Source organism: Ricinus communis, chromosome 6, assembly GCF_019578655.1.
Source record: "Ricinus communis isolate WT05 ecotype wild-type chromosome 6, ASM1957865v1, whole genome shotgun sequence".
Classification (NCBI taxonomy): domain Eukaryota; kingdom Viridiplantae; phylum Streptophyta; class Magnoliopsida; order Malpighiales; family Euphorbiaceae; genus Ricinus; species Ricinus communis.
Window position 1 is genome coordinate 11254933 of NC_063261.1, and position 22396 is coordinate 11277328.

The following is a 22396-nucleotide window of genomic DNA, read 5'->3' on the forward strand; positions in this document are numbered from 1 at the left end:
TTTTATAGAATAGATATTCTTAACTACAAACTCGAGCCAATGAGGCTTGAAAAGTTAAAGAAGAGAAAGAAAGCTAGGTTTAATGAATTTTAAAGAGTCACTACCAAGGTATGGAGGAAGAAGTTGAAAGAACCACCTTGAAGAAAACAAACGAAGAGGTGCTAAGTCAAGCTAAAGACTATAAATAAGCGCTAGTTAGAAGGCAATCTAATCTGTTTTTTTCTTTTAATCTATATTTGTTTTAGCTAATTATTTATCTACTTTTATGTTAATTGATTTTCTTTTAGTGTTTGATTGTGTTTCTATAGGTTTAAATTTACTTTAATAAAGAACATACCTAACCGATGTTAGCACCCATTTTCTGAATTTAGATATCAAGGAAATTACGAAAACCCAATGATGCAAGTTACAACATTTTCTGAGTCTTGGGAGGTTGAGGACGCGCCAATCCCAGTTAGGGTTGAGAATAATTGAACTAAATTACTTTTCTAGAATCAATTTAGACCTAATTGTAGAAAAATTAAGTTTGAGAGGTGAAACGACAGTTCTTACAAGTTTAAGGACTAAATTATAAAAAAATTTAGCACCTTTTATTTTCTAAGCCAATTGGCTCTACGTATAGCCGAATTGGTTGTACACAGAGTCAATCAGCTTAGCATAGAGCCAAATCGGCTCTATGTAGAGCCAATCGGCTCTACACAGTCCCGATCGGCTTATTTTTTGAAATTTGACATCGTTTTATGAGTATTTTGACCTAAAATACCAAATTTGGTGAAAAAGAAGCTTCTGTAAGATATTTAGTAATAATTATTAGGATTTAAAAATAGATTTATTAATAATTATTTGAATTTTAAATATTTTATTTATTTAATTGGATATTAATCTGAAGTTAAGGAATTTAATTATCTAATGAGGGAAAAATAATCGTACTTTTAAATTTAAATAAATTAAAATCTATTTGTTCCTCTAGGGTTTTCTAACACCCTACTGCTATAAATAGAATTAGACATCCTAGGTCTAGAGTTAGCTACTAGCTGCACTTATCAAAAGTCTACGTTCATTTATTGAAGGCAGAGAGTTTAGGTAACTGAGAGAAAGGTCACTAAAGAAAGAACTAAGATAAAGAAACTCTTTTTTATGGAATGAGATAAGCTTTCTCAAACCCAAGCAACATTGGATTCTTAACTGATCTTTAATTCCACCACTTCATCAACATTAGATTCTTAACTGATCTTTAATTCCACCACCTCATCATCTCCAGAGACTCAAAGATCAGCACTCTATAGTGACAACCTGAGGATTCTCCAAATCCAGCATCACTTTCTTCATACTTGTTCCTTTACTATATGATTTTGAAACATGATTAGGATGATTTTTAATTTTCTTGTATGATTCATTTAAGCTTCTTCATGAATCAACATGCTTCTGTTATGCTAGGCATTGAATATGATAACATGATATATGCTAGATCTTGAATCTGATAACACGATATATGTTGAATTTCAAATCTGATAATTTGAATGATTAGGGTAATATGCTATATTTTTGTGTTTCTCATATAATTATGTGATTGCATCTATTTTCTAGGATTACATGTTCAAATCCAAAATCTGCAAAGGCTTTATCTTTTGTTAGTTTATCCTTTTCCATGTTTGCATTATCTTTATATATTCCAGTCTAGTTTAATTTATTTTTATATCCTTTATTTCATATTTCTGGAGTATTCTATGCATGTTAAATCAGCTTCTAGGCAAGGGGGATCAAAAAAAATGCAAAACCGGTCGTGACCAAGCCCTAAAGTTGATCAGCTCTTTGCAGTGCTAATTCAGCTCTGTACTGAGCCAATTGACTCTATGACCTAAGCCAATCGACTTTGCTCCAATTTTAACCTATTTTTTGAGTTTTATGCGATTTTTGGTAATTCTTTGTACACTTTAACTTACTTTATGCATTTTTCTTTTAATTTTTAGTTGTAGGAAGGTTGTAATAACTAGATTTAATTTTTCTATACTTTATTTTTGCTTTATTTTGGATGTATGCCAAGTATCTGCTATATGATTGCCTAACTGAAAAATAAATATTAACCCTTAAATTGGACCTAGCATGAAAATTGTAATCCGTTAGGTTAATAAGATAGTAAATTGGACTTAAACTAAAATCCATATAAACTTAGTGGATTTTTGTCATGATTTTAATTAACTATGGATCACATTAGAAATAAAATCATCTAATTGGGTATAATTATATAAAAATAATCCATTTAGTAAAAGGCTGGTAATTAAATACATGACTTATAATCGGGCTAGAGTAGATAGGCCTTTGTACATAATTGGATAACTAATTAGGTTAATCATCTAAATGGGAACTGGGCTTAATAAAACAGGCTAAACTTAGGTAGACCTCACATGCTGTAATGATTTACTATAGAGAATCAAATTATCATGTTTATAGGGAATAGCCCGTTAAACAATAAAATTAAAGATAAAAGATACACAAATAAGAAAGTTAGTTTCCGTATCCATCTTTGGATGTAGTAAGACTTTTTTATGAAATCAAGAAAAGCCACTCAACTAGTAAAAGTGTGCTAATAAATTACCCGGGTGGCGACTTTAAAATCTTTGTGCTAGTTTCTGTGATTAGTTAGCATATTTTTTTTAGGTTGCAGATCTTGTAATGTCGTAGTCGCTAAAAACACTTAAATACAAGCTCGAAACTGCCACCCATAACCAGCATTAATAGGAGGAGAAGCACACTAATTCAAGGAAAATTTTCTCATTCTCCTTCCTTTTCTTTTAATTATTTTCTTTTATGTTATTAAGGATAATGCCATGTTTAAGTGTGAGGTAATTTTAATATGGTGTGCATTATGTGATTGCTTCTTTTATTTTATGAGTAGTTTCGTTTTAATTAGTTTAAATTGATTTTTTTTCTTTATTTGTTAATATCAATTGCCTTGAAAATTGATTGAGATTGAATGAGTATACACTTAGGACCAATGATAAGTTGTTCTATGAGTAATTTGATGTTTATCTTGTACTTTTGAACTTTAAGTACTCATTTAACTTTAAATGGAGATAATGGTGTTATGACTTATTATTTGAGATATATATTTCCTTATTTTGAAAAATAGCCTTTATGTATACTTGCTTACAATGGACTTCTATTTATTTAACTTCTTGGTATTTGACTAATATTAGAACAAGGGATTGAATTTATCGAGACGAAATAATAATATATGCTTTTAGGAGAAAATGATTTAGGCCTTCTTTCTTTGAGCCAATTAGATATATATTTTAATATATGTATCTAATCTACCTTTTTTTAGTAAATTAACTCAAAAAGTTATCCATGCATATAACCTAAAAAGCCTTTAGACTCACTCTTTTTGAAGAATTAATTGGCTTATAGAATTGCAATTTATACTTATTGTGTCCTAATTTCCATATAAATACTTGATTTTTTTTCCTTTATCATTATTCAATTGATATAGAGGGAAATTGAGAAGAAAAAGAGAAAAGGAATTCGTTTCAAAATAATATAAAAAAAAAGAGTTATAAATGGTGTTTATCAAGAAAAATGCACCTTGAGCTTTAATTATTAAAAACTCATGTGATGGTTTAGAGTTGTTTATTCTATTAAGGCAAGTCATATATTGATTATGTTTGAGATGGAAACATTATTATCATTATTGATGAACTTGCGATTTTCTTTAATTAATTGATTCCACTTTGACCCTTTTATAGTCCTTATGTCTTGATTTAGATTTAGCCTAAACACCCTGTTACAAGCCAATAACAAATCCTAATAATTTTTTGGAAGTATGGTCAAATTAGTGGAGATAGATTGGATATTCTAGCTTATGGAATTGTCTCCTATGTTCTAGGAATTGAGAAAGGGCTTATGCCTATTTGAAGTGCAACTAAGCCATTGCTTCTTAACTTGTACACATACTTTAGATTATTTTTCATAACCCTATTGATTCCTATATATTGTGCTTTGGGTAGTTAGAGCTGAAACGTTTGAGATAAGTAAGGTAATTATTTGTAAAATCTTTGAGGTCCCTTACATGTGCTACTCGTTTAATTTTCAATTTCTCTTCAAGGAAACATTGATATATATTTTTATATTTCTTATTTTCTTTTGCTTGAGGACAAGGAAAAACTCAAGTGCAGGGGAATTTGATAAGGCCAATTTATGCCTAGAATCTATGGTTCTTTTAGAGTTAAATTGGTCTAATTCTATATGTAATTACATGATTATTAAGTAGATTTATATACTTTGGTTTGCTTGTGTTATTTCATATGGATTTGGAATCTTTTGGACTCGATTGGAAGTAACCCTAGAAGTTCAACGGTTAAATAGCAATTTCACTAGAAGAATGAGAAAAATATACGAGCCACAGCCGTGAGCTATCACTTGACCCTCCTCACATTTTTGTCAGGTCGTGACAGATGTCACGCCTGTGACATGGAGACTTCAAATAATTCTGAACCTTATGCTTTTATTTTTATTTTTATTTTGCATATGGATTTATCTCCTATATAAAGGAGATAATTTTAGGGTTTTATAGGAACCTTTGGCACTTAAAAATACCTTAAAACTAAAGAGAAAAGTATATTTATGAAGAGATTTCAAGGATTCAAGGATTTTCTTCGAAGATCAAGAGTTGGAGACATCCTTCAAGATTTTTAAAGTTTTTCTTCCTTTTTTATTTGTTTTCTATTTTCATTATGTTGTTAATCTTTTGTGAAATGCTTAGTCTCAATATAAGTTACCGGATTCTTTTTATCTAGAGATTTAGTAGAAACCCTTTAATTTCTTTTTGACTTAATTTAATGGAGTTCCTTTGATTTTTAATTCACTATTATTTTAATTTAATATTTTTAAATTGATTATGTTATGAATATAAAGGCCTAATATTTATAATAATCTAAGATATTAAGTGATGGAGCGAGAGTGGAAACTTAATAATATTTGAAAGGAATATTAAATAATAGCTATTAAAACCACGAGAGTAGGTTTAAGTTTTTGAAAGATTTATTAATTTGTGATAAATCTTAATGGGTTTAGATTAATATAATCAATCAAGAGAGTAGACGAGGAATTGATCTAGATACAATTGATATAGCTTGAGATAGTATATTTACTAGTTTAGAATGAATTTTCCTCAAAACAAGTGAATTAAGTTAGAGGAATCAATTGAATTGAATTAGTAAGAAATTAATGTGCTGGAAGCTTATCCCTGGATGCTTTTATAATTGATCATATTTCTTCATTGAATTTCTTTACTATAGTTTACTTATCTATTTAGTTTTTACTTATTTACTCTTAGAACCAAAATCAAGTCAATATTTTATTTAGTTAGTGTAAAGTTATAATAAATTTTGGTGCTAAATACAAAAAAATTTGATGGGACGATAATTTAGACTCATAACTCTATATTATTTGATGACCATGTACACTTACAGAAAAATTCACAACAAGATAAGATGATGTTTGAAAAGGATAAGGTGATAGAGGCAATACCTGTATTGAAGACCGAATAAGATGTGCAACCAAGGATGATGAGGCACCACATTGCTAGCTATATATATATATAATATATTAATTTTTGAAACTTAAAATTTTTTTTAATATGTATATTTATAAGATTTTTATTTTAACGTGTGTATTCATTTTTAACATATTGAGTAGAAATTTATGTGTAATTTTATAATTTTTTTATTAATTTATTAACTAATAAGTTATACATCTAATTAAATACTGATTTTAATTCAAAAAATAATATATTAATTATATTTTAATATTATATTAATTAATAACTAGTTTTCTAATCATATAATGATATTAATTCTATTCTAAAAAATAACATATTAATTATATTTTAAGATTGTATTAACTAATAAATTATTTTTCTAATTAGATAATAATTCTAATTCAAAAATAGCATTTTAAATTATATTTTTAATATTATATTTAATAAAAAATTAGTTTTCTAATTATATAATAATTTTTTATTCTAAAAAATAGTAATATCAATTATATTAATTAATTTATATAATACTAAAATTAATTAATAAATATTTTTAGAATAATTTTTATATTATACTAATTTATTTTCTTACACATGCGGCATATTTGTTATTTATAAAGTATATATTCATCTATTATTATTGTAAGGTTCATTAAATATAAACTTTAGGTTCATTACTTATAAAGTGTATATTCATATGTTACTAGTGTGAGATTTATTAAGCATAAATTTTAAGTACATTACTTATAAAGTATGTATTCATCTATTATTAGTGTCAGACTTATTAAACATAAATTGTATCTTCAATGATTTTTATTGATAAATCTGTCTTAACATATGAATATATTTTTTTATTTAGTTTATGAATTTTAAAATTATAATATATGAATCTCATATATACACATGATGAACCTATAATATTATTTATGTTTTTCAGAAATTTTATTTCTCTCTATATTTACTTTAAATTATATTGATCAAGATTCTTTTAATTTTAATAAATATAGTATTTGCTTCATAAAAATATTAGTATGTTATTTAAAAAATAAAATTTATGTAAAAAGAAATATAAAATATACTAAAATGTAAAAATTGGAACAATAATAATAAAATTATTAAATAATAAATATAATATAAATGTGGAGTCGAAACATAGTAAAAGAATTATTCTAGAGTGTAACAATCTATGTGTCTTATAATAAATTTAAATTTATAATATTAATTTATTTATATTTTTTTAATTAATTGGATATTTAATAATATAAACTGCCAATTAAATTGAATTTAGAAACTTAACTTTAAAATTTATAAACGTGCTTAGCTTAATACTCTGTTAACACATGCGTGTGTTTGATGCGCAGACATAATCATTACATACTGGGTACCCCGGGTACAGAATATAACAATCCGGGCCGCACTAGGCCTGTCTCTTAGAGATAAATTCGGGATTGGCCTGGCCCGAGGCAGCCATGCCCACTGCTGCCTGAGATTATCCTACAAGTAATGGAAGTCCGCTAATTCTCTCTTTTCGAGAACTTACAGACGCTCTCCCTTTTCGAGAATCATATCCTCTGAGAAAAAAATGCCTCTCAAATTGGTGGATGCGACCATATCAACATTCGACAGTGTGTTTGAGAAGTTCAAGTCGGAGGCTGCCAAAAACAAAGCCAATTTAATCCTCTTCTTGGCTGATAAAGACCCTTCTACCAATCTAAGTTGGTGCCCTGGTATTGCCCTGTTTTTATTCATTTTTTCCCCTTTTTTTTTTCCTTTATTTACTTCATGATGAATGGGAACGGTGACCCATCATCCAATTCTTGTTAAACTTCATGCTTTTTGCAATTTTACTACATGGGTTTTCAGTTTAGGTGTAACTGTACTGCACTTAAAAATAAAACTAATGAATTTTGATATTTATAAGTTGGATAAAGATATTTTCATGTGGAAGTTGTTTTGTTATTGAAGAGAAAATGTATGTGAGAAGTGAAATTAGAGTGACAAAATTATGCAAGAATCATCCAGGTACTTTGGACAGTATAGGAACATGAATTATTATTATTATTATTATTATTATTATTATTATTATTATTTTCAAGACATGAAGAACTAATCTACCAAGATTGAGATGAAGAATGCATTATAAATATTTTCAGTTAGATGTTCAAAATCAGTTATCAAGGAGAGGGCTCTTTTACTTCAATCTTCCCACTTTCCCAGCTGTTTAGGAATGGCAGATGAATTTAACTAACTTTGTTAGCTTTCAGAAGAAAAAAGAAAAGGGAAAACTGGGCCAGGTCCTTGATGGACGAAGAGACACGGAGGTGCTCCCATTTACATATGGAGCCTGCCCCATGTGTCTAAGGAATGGATCCAGTCTAGGTAAGTATGGCCACTGACTTACCCTTCTGTATTAGTGATTTAAGGGAGTTGAATTACCAATCATATAAGATCAGGTAGCACTTATGCGAGAGAAAAAGAGAGGGTGTATTTGGTCCTTTACAAGAAAAACATTAAATTGAGCTTTCTTAAAAGGAAAAAAAGAAATCCTCTTCAGATTGTAGGTTTGGTGTTTGTGCTCTCTGTAATGCACTATAAATGTTGAAATGATGGGGAGTTTGATCCTCATTGCAATAGTATGTTCATTTAAACTGGCATGTGGATTCTTCATGACTTATAGTTTTGAGAATGGGACACAGTTCTGAATGTTCTAATCGTGATATTACGTGGAGAATGAATGCTTGCTGTAAATCTACTATAAGTTATCTCACCTTTTCACTTTATTGGGTGGCTCACATGTGCATTTCCCTGTAGAAAATTGTGCTGTTAAAAGTGCCTTGTCGTATCAATTAGCACTTGGTTTAAAGAACATGCTAATATAAACACTTTATAACGTGTTAGTTATCTGTTTTTCACATCTCTATCTAGACTGTGTGAGAGCTGAACCTGTAATATACAAAAAGCTGGAAGCATCATCAGATGACGTTACACTTCTGCGCGCTTATGTTGGAGATAGACCAACATGGAGGAATCCTCAGCACCCGTGGAGAGTAGACTCAAAGTTCAAGCTCACCGGCGTCCCAACACTGGTCTGCTGGGAAGATGATGCAATCAAAGGTCGCCTTGAGGATTATGAAGCCCACCTTGAGCACAAAATTAATGCTCTTATTTCTGGGAAATAAGTCTGTTTTTTCTTCCCTATTAGATGGTCGGCAATCTTGCCTGATATAGTACTGTTCACATTTGCCTGTCTGTCAAGCAAAGCTGGCTAATAATGTTCAACTTTAAGCTATGAAGATCTATGAAAGTTACATCTTGCAATGAACTTGTAGCTAATCAGCCCATAAAAATACTGGTTGTATGTTGATGATAACTGCGTGCCTACGTAATAGAATTTACTTTACCAAGGAAATTCTAGAGTGTCATCCCTTTTGTGGTCTTAAGGTTACGGAATCTTTGAGAAAAATTTTACTTGAAATATTACAACAGTTCTTTCTTGTCAGGATTTCAGCATCAGGGGTTGCTACTAGCAACAAGCAAGCTGGCATTTGTTTAAAGGTATGGTGTCATTATGAACTGGAAGTGACATAAAATCTTTGATGTCTAATTTTTCCCCGTCATTGTTTACATTCCTTTGGAATTGCTCTGTGATGGCGCAAAAGGACCATGTTCTAGTGAAGAAACTTCCAATCCCTGCTCATTGAAAGCCTGCTGAATCCTTTGGCAATCTAAAATTTTTTTTTCCATGTAAGCAAGGTGTAAAATTTCTTCCACCGGCCACAAAGCAAAAATGTGGCCAAAAAATTTAGACAAGTGTTTTTTCTTTTGAAGAAAGGGAGGCAAACTAACCAGTCATACCAAATTCAAGGGGCTGCTGATGTATTGAGAAACTTTATACATAATTACCATGCTGTGCTTAAACATCAGTTTCACTTGAAAAATTACATTTGATTCACTTAATGCAGCTTTCTTTCTTCACATTAAGAAGATTTACGCCCAATAGAAAATCTTACATGAACATGGAAGCAATGGTGGTAATTGATGTCATAGATGTCAAATATCAATTCATAAAACATAATTGTAATTCACCAAGTTGAAATTACTGTGATGACTGAAAAATAATCCAACTATGCTTTGGCTCTTGAGTGATACATAACCCTTTCTGGTGGAAGCAATTGGTACAACTAGGTGTCCTGGCTTTAGAAGGTTAACAACACTGGTATTCCCACTAAATTATTGGCAAAATACATCACCAAAATGCCTGTACTTATGTGAACTAGTCAACTAGCACCTCATACTTTACGATTTAACTATTAGACAATTCAACTTGTTAATTAAATTGATAACCTGTAAACACTTAAGTGTTGACTTGACACGGGTGCAACTCATGCACACTCAAAATATCAGGAAAAAAAAAAAAAAACTGATGCAGTCAGTGTTATTATAACAAAAATCTAATCTAATCCTCACAGTTTTGTAAAATTATTTTTTGATCCTTTTAAATTTTTTTGTTATTTCATAATTTATATGAAGTTTATCTTTAACCCTTATAATCTTTTTTGAATATTTTATATTTTCTAAATTATCTTTTTGATCTTTTGAACTTTTCAATAACATTTTTATTTATGTATAAATTTGAATAAGATGTGTTTGTTATTAAACAAGCAAACAACACAACAGTATTTTGTTCTCTTATTTAGTTTTCTCCAAATAAATATGTTATTCAAAATTCTACACCTAAATAAATATATTTTAAGAAAATTTTTAAAAAAAATATTATTGTATAAAAATATAAAAATATTTAAAAATAATTATAAGAGTTAAAAAGAAATATCACATAAATCATGGAATAATAGAAATATTTAGAGAGATCATAAAAAATATTTTAGAAAAAATTAAAAATTAAATTAAATTTTTATTACAATAACAGTGATATTTAACCTTTTGAATCTATTGTGAGTTACATGTGTGTCAAGTCAACATAGTGAAATATGAGGTGCTAGTTGACTATTTCATACAAATACAAGTGTCTAGGAATGCATTATGCCCCAAAACATTGCTCCAAATCTCAGTTCACCAAATATATATATATATATATATATATATATATATAAAATAACCATATTTGCTTGCTTCTCTACATTCATGTGACCCACATAACGAATAGTCCAATACATCACCACTAAAAAGGATTAAATTAAATTAAAATATGACGAGATTGAACCTCTAATTACAATAAGTTAGGACCATAACTGAGTTGTTAATTACAACACCTGTATTACCATTCTATGATACAGACTGAATACTTCTATGAGCTTGGATGTAGACTAACTATCACAAAATCTCCACATTCCAATTGCCGTTTGCTGTACAGTTCCTCTTGATTCTCTTCTGATCTTCCTTCTCAATATCTATCCTTTTGCCAAGCAGCCCAACTGCAAGGCATAAAACAATACATGTTATTGCGTCCTACCTACACCATACACTGCATACAACAATAATTTTACCATTTTTAACAAAATGGCAATTAGTCACATTTTCAACCCATGCAAAGGTCTAAACGCTTCAAACTACTTCTCAGGAAAGCAACCTTCCGAAACTTACCAATGAATAGCTGTAAATAAGGAGCTGCTTTACAAAGAGAAGCACAGTACTAGATAGAAACAGCCCTGCTAAACCTGTTAATTAAAGGCACTAATATGATTATGCCATCAACACAACCATAATTATTACCAGCAAACTTTATCAAATCAAATTAGCCAAAGGTGTACATTCATGGGCCCATACTAAAGTTTCAATCAAATCTTCCATGCCAAGAAATCAAAACTATAAACCCTAGGAACATCGACCCCCAAACTAATAAGCTAACTCAAATTTTCTTTTACAAGATATCATATTTCATCAATTTGATTTGTTAATTCCTTGTCAATGGTTTTATAACAAAAATTAATGGGCAGTTCCATAATTCAAAAATTACAGCTGAGTTTATCATCTTAATACATCTACGCATCGCAAATAATTTCATACGTTACCAATGTATCCATACTTCAAGTGCCAAATTTTATTTTCTGCAGGAATTCAGAAACTCGGGCTTAACAGTTCATAGAGTCATACCTATATCATATTTGGGCCTTTGACAGTCTAGAAGTCAACTTCAAAGCAATGTCACCATAAGGTTCCTCTTGTCGTACATCAATAAGTCCATAACTCTTCAAAACCTGCAGTGCACCATTGAAAATCACATAACAATTAAGCATCAGAAATAATAAACCAGGTTACCTTAATGCTTAAATTCCTAGAGATAGTTGTAAAATTGAGATTCGTAACATGAAACAGAAGTCCTGATTTTAGGAATCATGAAGTAAATCACATCACAAGATTCAATACAAACTATCCAATGATAAGGATGCATATAAATTATGAAACAAAATGCATTAAATATATATTAAGACAGAAAATTTGATTCTGTGCCTAATTAAACAGGTTCTCACTTTTCAAGATAGGTGATGTGTATCCATTCCCATCATGATTAATCCTCTTCAACTATATTGCATAAGAATTAATGCACAATGAATATTTTCTCATGTTAATCCCACAACAACCATACTTGATATCATATCCTATACCATATGGCCACATAAAAAGACATTATTATTTTTTCATAATTTTATGTCAAATCGTACTTCTAATTTCCAGGTCTTCATTGCTTTTTTCCTCTATTTGCTATACTTTCTTCAACATTCTCCAATTTCTATCATCTACTGCATCTTCAAAATAAAAAGGAGACAGTTAAACTAAGCTACATTGACAGTAATTTCATGTTCAATTTTGTTACCTTATCCCTTTATTTAAAAGAAATGGAAATTGTATAGCTAATTATTTCCATATCGTGAAAATGAAAAATATAGCTACAATTATGACTTTGACAAGTTCTGAATTCCATGCCATGTTCAAACCGGAACTGACATGCCATGTTCAAACAGTGAATTATAGAATGATGCTAAACCCTAGCAACATAAAAAAAAAAATTAAAAAAATAGAACTGAGATAATACTGGGTACTAACTCTGAACCTAGAAATCTAGTTCATAGAAGAAGTCAAAACAAAATAGATTAATTGCTCTTGATGTGATCTTGCAGAAGTATTTGCAGAATCAGAAACAGATTTCTTTACAACTGACTTCAACGTATGATTTCTTAGTAAATCATCAGTTGCTTACATAATATTTACTTTAAGCAGCCTTTTTCTTTTAGAAAAAAATTAAATTGGAAAAAGTAATTTATGAAAAAAATTTAAAAAAAAAAATCAACCAACTAAAATAAAAAAAAAATTTAAACCTACTCTTTTAACACCCAACAGCAATCTCAAGTAGGGATCCAGAGACAAATGCTTGTAGCCACAAAGCTAGACAAGATGGCACTGCTGTATGCATCTGTCTCTGAAAATTTTATCATGCTCAAGTACCATGCATTTTCTTGGTTATAGAACCATACACACTAAAAATTTTGAAAAAACAAAGATGGTGAAGCAATACAGAAAGCATAATAGGATTATTTCAATAGATTTATAAGGAACCAGTCAAGTTTGAAGCACAAGAAAGCAGCAGGAAATTCAAGGAACTCAAGACACTTATGAATCAAGATTTCAACAGGGAACTAATTCTACTTCAATTTGGAGAGAAAAGAACATTCTAGTAGCTTATGCAATTATTGAGTTAAATTCCTAATATGATAGGAAGATTATCTTCCAATAAATGCTAATATTGGCATGCAAATATATAAGTAATGTCTCAAACATATGTTGTATTCGTGATTTGATTTCTTTTCCTCAGCCTGTTACCTTTCATGAAAAAACATCTACATAAATATATCAGCAAGAAGAGCCACGTGTGAAAATAATGTAGAAGCTTACCAGTGTTTCAAAAAACATTCGAGCACATAATTTTCTTGTTTTTCCTTGTAAGATCCTGTTGAGACTGAGATCTCCAGATAGGTCTTCTGATACTGGGGTTATCGGAGAGTTTCTTTTTAAATATTGAGCCACAGCCCTGCATACCAACATTATAAAGAAAATCAACAGGCAATTTAAACTAACAAAAAAAATAAAGTATTAAAAGCATTAGGAACAAAACTTCCTCTACTTCTGAAAAATAGAACAGTACCTTGTTCTCACAGACAGTGAATCAATGCCTTGAGAGCCTGGAGAACCTGCCATAAGCATAAATGCCACCCACATATTATAAGCAAAATATAACAGTTAAATATTGGATATTTCATATGATTTTGACTTCTTAGAAAAATCACAAGAAATCAGCTTACCAGCTGGGCTATTGTCTGCTTCCAGGAAATAAAGGTCCTACAACAATAGTTAATTCTTGGAGTGAGACATAAAAACATGATTAACTTGGTTTAATTAGCTGGCTTGTACAATAAGGTGTATGGAACACGCTAGAAATTGCACGTAATCTATTATAAGCACAACAATGTATCGAGAAGCATACAAGCAAAGTTGGCATATTGAAAATTTTTAGCTCTAAAATGCCTCACGACATGTGAACACCAAATTTTTGAGAGAAAGAAACATTACAAGCACATCAAAGCAACAGTACATTGAAAAACCACCAAAGATCGGTATTAGCACTGCAGAAAAAATGCAAGCTGAAAAATTACCTCTGCTTCTGCAGTATTAACAAATTCAGGAATATCTGAAAGTCCAGTGTGCCCTGCATCAAATTGCTCTTCCAAAAACGTCCTGGGTGTTTCCAGATCAGTAGTGTAAGTGCCAGTGGATGCTGCAATATCTGGTGTAGGCAATACTTCAGTTCCAGCACTTGTTCCAGCCCAATGTGCTGTTTCTGATCCTAAGCTTTTCATTGAGTTGGGAGTGAAGTCATCTCTTCTAAAAGGAGAAGGCGGAAATCTTCCTGGAGAAGGCAGGAGTTCAGGTAACAGAATGTTGGCATCATGGCCTTCATGTTGTCGAAGACGTTCAATTTCTAGATCAGGTTCAACTTCAGGTACAGAAGGTTGTGCAAACATAGGCTCTGGAATGTTTTCAGTTGCAGGAGCAGGCGAAGTTGTAGTCCTGCTCTCTGAGATCATTTCTGTTGCAGAAGTGGGAGAAGTTGCAGCTATAGACTCTAAAATCGCAACTGTTGAACGAGCAGGAGAAGTTGCATCCCGCCACTCTGGAATTACTTCAATTGCAGGAGCAGATGTTGTAACCCTGGGCTCTGGTGTAACTTCCCTTTCAAGAGTCAAATGAGGTTTTCCAGAAATATAGTCCTTTAAAAGATTGCATAGATCAGCACAAGACCCTGGTCATAGACAAACATCAATACTTTCATAATTTTAACCATTGGGTTAAAGAGCAAGAAGTTATCCAATACAATCCAACTAAAGCAGCTCTCATCACTCACCAGTTAACAAAGGCTCGGAAAGGACTTGCTCCTTTCTTAGACTGTTGCGCAACTTCCATATACCCAAAGCAGTAGAAGGGATTTCCCTCCTCTTTCTCAATATATCCTTAGAATTTTCTAATGCCTTCTTCATGAATCTATCAAAATGGTTTCTTACATCAGAAACCAAAACCAAATGAATTAAGTGCTCTATGTAAATCAAGCAACATATCGTACTTATTGGTTAACACTGTGGCCTCATCAAAGAAATGCTTTCTCTTTCTTGTCCTAGGTCTTGGCTGCTGAACAGCTGGCGTTGAACGTATGGCAAGTTCAGGTGATACACGCCCTGAGAAGAACAAAAAGAAACGCTCATTCAAAGTATAAACAATATAGGCCATAATTACCTTTCCATCCTGCTCAAATGAAAGTAACGAGTCACCAACTCACCAAATGAAATATGTGAATCAAAGATTCCAGGTGCATCTCGTGAAGCAGAATTAGGGGATTCTGAACGCTGCTGAAATGGTGAAGACTGCCCTCCAGAAGGTATGACATCCTCCTTAAATGGAGAGGGAGTTTTCTTCTCATTCAAACCTTGGTCTAAAGATATATTTGGTTCAGATGCATCATTTTGCTGATGGGTAAACACTGGAGGAAGGTTTTCCGAACTAAAAACATCAACATGATCACGCAAAACTTCAATTTCTGGAGGGAAATTGTCATTGTTAATTGCTGAATTAAGAACCTCAGTCTGATTACTTGGACCAGGCTCTTGAAAATCCAGAGTCTGAGTCTGTAATTCCGTCTTGTTGCTAGGACAAGTTTCTTGAAGATCAGCAAAATCCATAAGCACTTCTGTTAAATTAGTTGGGCCTGAATCTTGAAGATCAACAGTTTCTGAAGTCACTTCAATCCGACTACTAGGAATGGTATGCGGGGAAGCCATATCAGTATCAACTCCTGATGGAGGAACGATGCTGTGAATGCAAAACAAATATTAAGTATTACATTGAACTCTCAATAGATTCTTTTCTTTAAAAAAAAAGACTTCCAAATGCAATTAAAGGCATACTCCTCCGTTGGCCTGATTCCTGCATTCAGTTCCTCTTCTGGTGGTAATGTATCCATCATGACATCCTGCACAGCAATGTTCTTGCCAGTGAAAATTGCAATTTACATGCAGCAATTAAAAGACAAAACAGGGAGCAACCAAAATAATTTTTTAAAGAACAGTAATAGACCTCATCAAAAGATATAACAACATAAGGATCTCTGTCAGTAGGAATCTGATCTTGAAGTGTTATTTCCTCTTGACTCCTCATATGATTATCCGGAGACCTAAGACACATAATTGATATGTCAGAAAAACAGTTCCAGAACAAACACAAGTTAAAAAATCAAATTGGAAGGGAAGAGAAGAAGTAGGTCATTTTATCTATACCCATAAGCATCAATGTCAAAGTCCACATCCAAGGCATCAAGGTCAAATGTTGGAGGCAAAGTGACAGATTCAAATTTAGCTGTTGTTGCATTCTCCGGCAAATTAACTTCTATAGAAGTAAATGCCTTTCTTAACCCAACAAGAACAACATTACAATCATGGTAAAGGAAATCAACTTTCTTCGAATATATCCGAACAACACCTAACAGGAGATGGCCTGACATTCTCAGCGCAATGGGAACTTCTGGAAACATAATGCGATCTAAAATACGAATCCATATAAAAAAAAAAAATCAAATCACTGTCAGTAAACTTCCCACAAATGCTGTTCTTTAAGCAAGTACCTCTAAATAAATTCACCCCATTGAAGAGAACCAAATAAAAACCTATTTAATAAGCAAAACCATTGCTTGCCATAAAACCTTTGATTAAAATTAACATAAAAATCAGATAGAAGTAGAATCTCCAAACTACAGAAAGTTATTAGAATTTATTTTTTAAAAATGGACTAATTACAAAACTTTAATCCAAAATCTTGAGACAAATAAAGTATTTGATCTTTGTCGCACAGTAAAATTGGGCACTCACTGAGATAATACCATTAAATAAGTAACTCACATTCTAACCAAAAAACCAAAAAAAAAATCTTTACAAATGAAACACAATAAAGAAGAAATAAATCAAATAATAGAAAAAGGTCTAATCCAAAAAAAAAAAAGTTTTTCTTTAATGAGAAAGAAAACTTCAGTTGCATACCAAAAAAGGGAAAAAATTTATTGAAAAAAAAAAAAACAGACCGACGGTGGAGGAGATATCGGTGGAGGTATAGTGAGACTTCTTGAGGCGGTGTTGAAGATGAGCGGCGCACCACACTGTACCCAGAGGGCCCTTCCGAGCAAGAAACGTCTGAGAGTAAAACATCCTTCTTCTTCTTCTTCTTTTACAGATAAAGAAACTGAAGAGAGAGTGAGAGAGAGAGAGAGAGAAATAGAGAAAGACATGATTTTTTTAGGGTTAATATAAATTGAAAAAACTATCAATTTGGCGCGGCAAATAAGAAAGGCGCCAACTAGAAAGGCGCCAACTAGAAGAAGTGGGTTCGATGGGGAATTTCAAAAGACCCTTTCTATTACCATTATTTACAATTCTGCCGAGATTATCGGGTATTTAAAGCAGACCTGATTATTGGAAATAGGGCCACCTCTCCCCCCTACTTACTTTTTTGGGACCTTATTTTTAAGAAATAACAATAATAAATTTTTAAAACTCAAAATATTAGAAAAAGAGGAAACAGGTTTTGTAAAAATAGATATTAGTAATACAGTTTTTATATATATTGTTATTTCTCAAAATTTAAGTCTATATATTAGTTTCTTTCAATTAATTTTGTAGTTATAGAATTAAATCGAATTTTGTATAAACTCATCATTCACCCATAAATTGCATGAGTATTATTAGGCTTAATTGCAAAAGAATATTTGACCTTTGGCGTTTTTTCAATTTAATCACATGTTTTTAATTGTAACACTGTCATGCGCGACCTTATCAATTTTATCAAACTGATACATAAATCAAATTTCTGGTGAAGTTTATTCCACGTGGCTGCTGGAGCTCTGGTAAAGTAAACACGTAGAAACGGTGCGTTTTAAAGCCAAAACCAGAAGCGGTGTGTTTTGGAGATGAGAAACAGTGCATTTTTTACATCCTAAATTAAAGATCCTTGTTCCCAAATTTATCTGCAATCTGTAACCCTAGTTGTTCTTATTCTCGTGCTTCATATGCCCCCAAATTCACATTTATCTGCTAGTTTGAAGCTAATGATGTTGTATTAGGTTGATTGAAAGATTTATTTGGAACTTCTAATCCTATAATGCTTCAATTACGAGCTCGATCAGTAGTTTGATGGCTTCACCCTGACATAGCAATGTCTTTCTTATACGAAAGAGGTGATGAATCATTTGAAGGCTGAAAGGACGCATTGGAAGAGATAATGAAAGTGAAGATGGTAAGGGAGTCAACGATGGTTAAGAAAGTATGTAGCTGTGAAGAAAAGAATGAATAGTTTGAGTTACTGCAAAAAAATATTGATGACTGCAGAAAACTTGATGATTGCAGAAAGCTTAATTCTGAGAAGAAAATGCTACAAGAGAGTGTCGTGATGTGGTTTGAGAAAGTTTTGTATTCTACTACTCATGATTGTGGTTATTGGTATTGGTATGGTAATACCCATGAGTTAGCTTAACTGTTGGATAAATATTTGTATTGTAATTTGAACAAAAATGTTGAATAAATGACAATGTTAATTTATGATTATTGAACATTTTTACATAAGCCATATAACTTGAAGTTGGATGCCTTTTGCATATATGGTACTAGTATAAATCATAAATGGAGAATATAAGTGTTTAAGAAGAGTATTTTTTGATGAAAATAAAGGCATTATCTGCCTTCAAAATATTATGTTCATAGGTGTGAAAACAAAGACAGTATTTGTCTATAAAAAATAGTATAAAGACTACTACAAAGAAAGGCACAAGTCTGCAAACAAGATAACAGACACAATATTTGCCTAAAAAAGGAAAATTTCATGCTCTACATTTAATCAAAATTGCAGTAACCAATCAAATTGCTTGACTCTCTTAGGTTCCAACAGGTGCAGCACCTTTCCCACTATATTTGGCTCCTCTGCCACAACCTCTGCCACCTCTATTGTTTGTTGCACTTGCAATTATTGGTCTGGCATAAGAGGGAACTGATTTGCCCTTACTTGTTGCTGCCTTTGCTGCTGCCTTTGTACCAGAAATGAATTTCACTTTCCTTGATTCAGGCATCTAGAAACGAAACACAATTGTTCCATTAGACTAGGCATAAAATAATAAGAAAAAAATTATTATATTTAAATTACCCTCAAATACATGTTGCCAGAATCTTCAAAGATTTTACTCCATAACCTTGGTTAACCTGTTTGTACAACCATAATGAATACAAATTGGGTTTTTCACTATTCAAATGTAAACCAAATACAAGTATTCAAATAATTTACTAATGCAGTTTCTTTTTTCCTGCTTTGAGACCCATTTTTGGTTGTTAAGCCAGATTGAGGTCCACTTGAAGGTATGCCAGCAAATTGAGTTGGTCCAGATTGAGTCCACTTGAAGGTGTGCCAGCAAATTGACTTGGTCCACTTGAACTAGGGACATCAGACTGAGTTGTTAGGGAAGTTGCAGTAGATCCAAGTACAGAAGTTGCATTTCATGGCCTGTCACGCTTAACTGGTAGTTTAGGAGGTCTCTTGAAAGATAGATCATTTTTCATCTTACAACTCCTCTTGTTGTGCCCAACTCATCCACAAACTGCACAAGTCATTTGAATTCCTTGTTTAGACAGCTTATTAGGATTCTTTGGATCTTCAGTGATATCTCTTTTTCTGTACTTCTTAGGTCTGCCAGGCATTTTCTTAAATTTAGGTGCCTTGATGGGAAGCCCATCAGCTTGTGGCCATATTTTTCTGCCATTCAGTGGCTCAAGAGCATTTTTGTAGGTTTCAATATAAATTTCTACAGTATAGTACTTGTCCACAAAGGTTGTACTATCCTGGTTCATCCAATGAATGCTAGAACATGCATGGATACAAGGAATGCTTGTTATCTGCCATGCTCTACAAGTACAAGTGTGCATATTTATGTTAACCACAAACTGATCCTCTCCTATGTTCACTTGGAACTTGTCATCAACAGCAGGTTTGCAAGTACATAATCTGCTATTGTACTTGATTTCTTCAAGCTTAGTTCTAATTCTAGGTGTGATGGAGTCAGTTAAACCACTAGCATGCATCAACTTATTGTGCATTCTCTCCATTAATGCACATCTAATCTCTTCTAGTATGTCTATAATGGTCATACTCCTAAATTTTACAATGTAACCATTGAAGGTTTAACTGACATTGTGTCACGACCCCACCAGAGGGCCCGTGACCGGCACTAGGGAATGGGTAGGCGTAAGGCCACTGAATCCCGTAGTAAGCCTGACATTCACAACTCAAACAAATCTCATCTCAACTTTTACTATTATTAACGCCATAAATTACAGTAACATTAAATTTTACACAATTAAATAGGTCTGCCATAAGAACTAGGCGAGACCCGAAACTCAGAAAATTTACAACTGATACATCTACTATTACTACTGCGGAGAATCTAAGATTTTTATAATTTGACATACCAAATCAAACCCCATCCGATATGAAGAAGTCGGGTTACTGAGTAAGAATTGAGGGAAGATTAACAGTCACGAATCTGAAAAACAGTAAATGGAGATTGTCAGTCTCGAGAGTGAGCTAAAATCATATATCTAAAACATTTTCATACATCTCAATATCACATTCATTTAATTTTAAAATAATTAATAAATCACGCAAACCATACGTGTCATGTTAAAACATATGTATCATGCCATGCTTGAACAAAATTATTCCACACGCAACGGGACGGAGTACTTCAGTAGAACCCTAATCCTAAATCAACATCTCGATCAATTTCAAAACTTACGTCTCGACTAAGCTCACCTCTAATATTTCAACTCTCTCATTCCAACAGGACTGGCGCCCAGAGAGCAAGCTCAATCAGGGACCTTACCTCCAGCCTGGTCACTTATATCTCAACTTTCTCACTCCAACAGGACTGGCGCCCAGAGAGCAAAGCTCGATCAGGGACCTTACCTCCAGCCTGGTCACTTATATCTCAACTTTCTCATTCCAACAGGACTGGCGCCCAGAGAGCAAAGCTCGATCAGGGACCTTACCTCCAGCCTGGTCACTTATATCTCAACTTTCTCATTCCAACAGGACTGGCGCCCAGAGAGCAAAGCTCGATCAGGGACCTTACCTCCAGCCTGAACACTTGATTTCCAACTAAGCCGGCGCCCAGAGAGCAAGCTCGATCAGGGACCTTAACTTCGGCAATCAACTGAACTCAGCCCAAAGAGCAATGCTCGATCAGGGCAAACAAATCTATAATAACCTTATTACTTGTCTCTGATCATTACTGGTGCGCACGCGGTCCTGGTGTAACCCATCAGGTGGCCTGTTCTATTAAAGCCTCATCCCGAGTCATCATACAATATTAAAATTGGTGATAAAGGGAGAACATATTTAAATAGTAATTAAAAAGCATCATGCATATAATAATAATTAAATGAATAATTGGAATTGCAAATGAACAATTACAGTAGCAAATCAAATTTTATATATGATACGTGCATAAGCGATATATGACTTTAACTCACTGGTTTGACGACCTCCTAACTCTGCTCCGGTGCCTCAGTTGGAGCGAGCCGAACAGACAGATCATCTAATCACGGAAGACAATTTATTAAAGTGCTAAAACAATCGATCATTAATCCTAGGTCTAGACTCCTAGGACTGACTGTCTAAGAATCTCGACTCGGGAGAATTCTACCGAAAATCCGGCAGAACTTCCCCTACAACACGGACATTACCCCCCATAAAAACGGGTCCAGGACCTGCCAGAAAAACACTACAAAAATCCAACAATCCAAACAACGGGAGTCGGGTCCCCAAACTTCACTATTTCCCGACTCCGCCACACAGCACAAAATACGAGGCAAACAAACTGACAGATAATTATTTTTGACTCACAAATATTAAATACTCAACATAAAACAATAAGCACAATTTTAAATCAAAGGATTTTCAAGATCAACGGGCCAGAGAAAATTACCGAGACGCTCGATCGCTCGGTTGACTCACCTCCGGCCGCCGGAGTCCGATCGACGATTCGAACACACCATCGGACTCACAACGACGCGCTGATAATGATCCTCGCTTCTGATTTTCTGATCTGACACCCGATCGTCCAGAGATATTTGCGAACGATCTCGGCCGTCGATTCGCAAACGAAGCCCGATCGCCACGAAACCGGTGGCATTGCGAAGCTTGAGCTGAGGAGAGTCGGGATATGCCCTCCAATCGTCCATAGCTTGCCGGAGCTCGCCGGAAAAGCTGGAA

General features: G+C 32.8%; 2 protein-coding genes across 5 annotated transcripts; one reads left to right on the forward strand and one right to left on the reverse strand.

Moving 5' to 3' along the window:
• The first annotated feature begins 6969 nt into the window (after positions 1 to 6969).
• LOC8261129 (thioredoxin-like protein Clot) lies at positions 6970 to 8942 on the forward strand. The gene is made up of 2 exons (XM_002513149.4): positions 6970 to 7260; positions 8459 to 8942. The coding sequence occupies exons 1-2, from the start codon at positions 7116 to 7118 to the stop codon at positions 8710 to 8712; spliced, it is 399 nt and encodes a 132-aa protein (XP_002513195.1). The 5' UTR covers positions 6970 to 7115; the 3' UTR covers positions 8713 to 8942.
• Positions 8943 to 10706: 1764 nt separating this feature from the next.
• Positions 10707 to 17434, reverse strand: LOC8261128 (sister chromatid cohesion 1 protein 3). 4 transcript variants are annotated; one of them, XR_007216493.1, is made up of 15 exons: positions 17169 to 17434; positions 16372 to 16633; positions 16172 to 16268; positions 16003 to 16067; positions 15378 to 15907; positions 15165 to 15276; positions 14949 to 15085; positions 14200 to 14846; positions 13849 to 13885; positions 13692 to 13737; positions 13442 to 13577; positions 12214 to 12297; positions 11645 to 11748; positions 11135 to 11208; positions 10707 to 10965 (listed from the first exon to the last, which is right to left on the reverse strand). XR_007216493.1 is itself a non-coding variant. In XM_015715533.3 (13 exons), exons 1-12 carry the CDS (start codon positions 17290 to 17292, stop codon positions 11650 to 11652), a joined length of 2292 nt encoding a protein of 763 aa, XP_015571019.1. In that variant the 5' UTR covers positions 17293 to 17428; the 3' UTR covers positions 10707 to 10965; positions 11645 to 11649. The 4 variants fall into 4 exon arrangements, 1 of the variants encoding a protein (XP_015571019.1); XR_007216494.1 differs by lacking the exon at positions 11135 to 11208; XR_001534810.3 differs by lacking the exon at positions 12214 to 12297 and having other exon boundaries at positions 17169 to 17429.
• Between the last annotated feature and the right edge of the window lie 4962 nt (positions 17435 to 22396).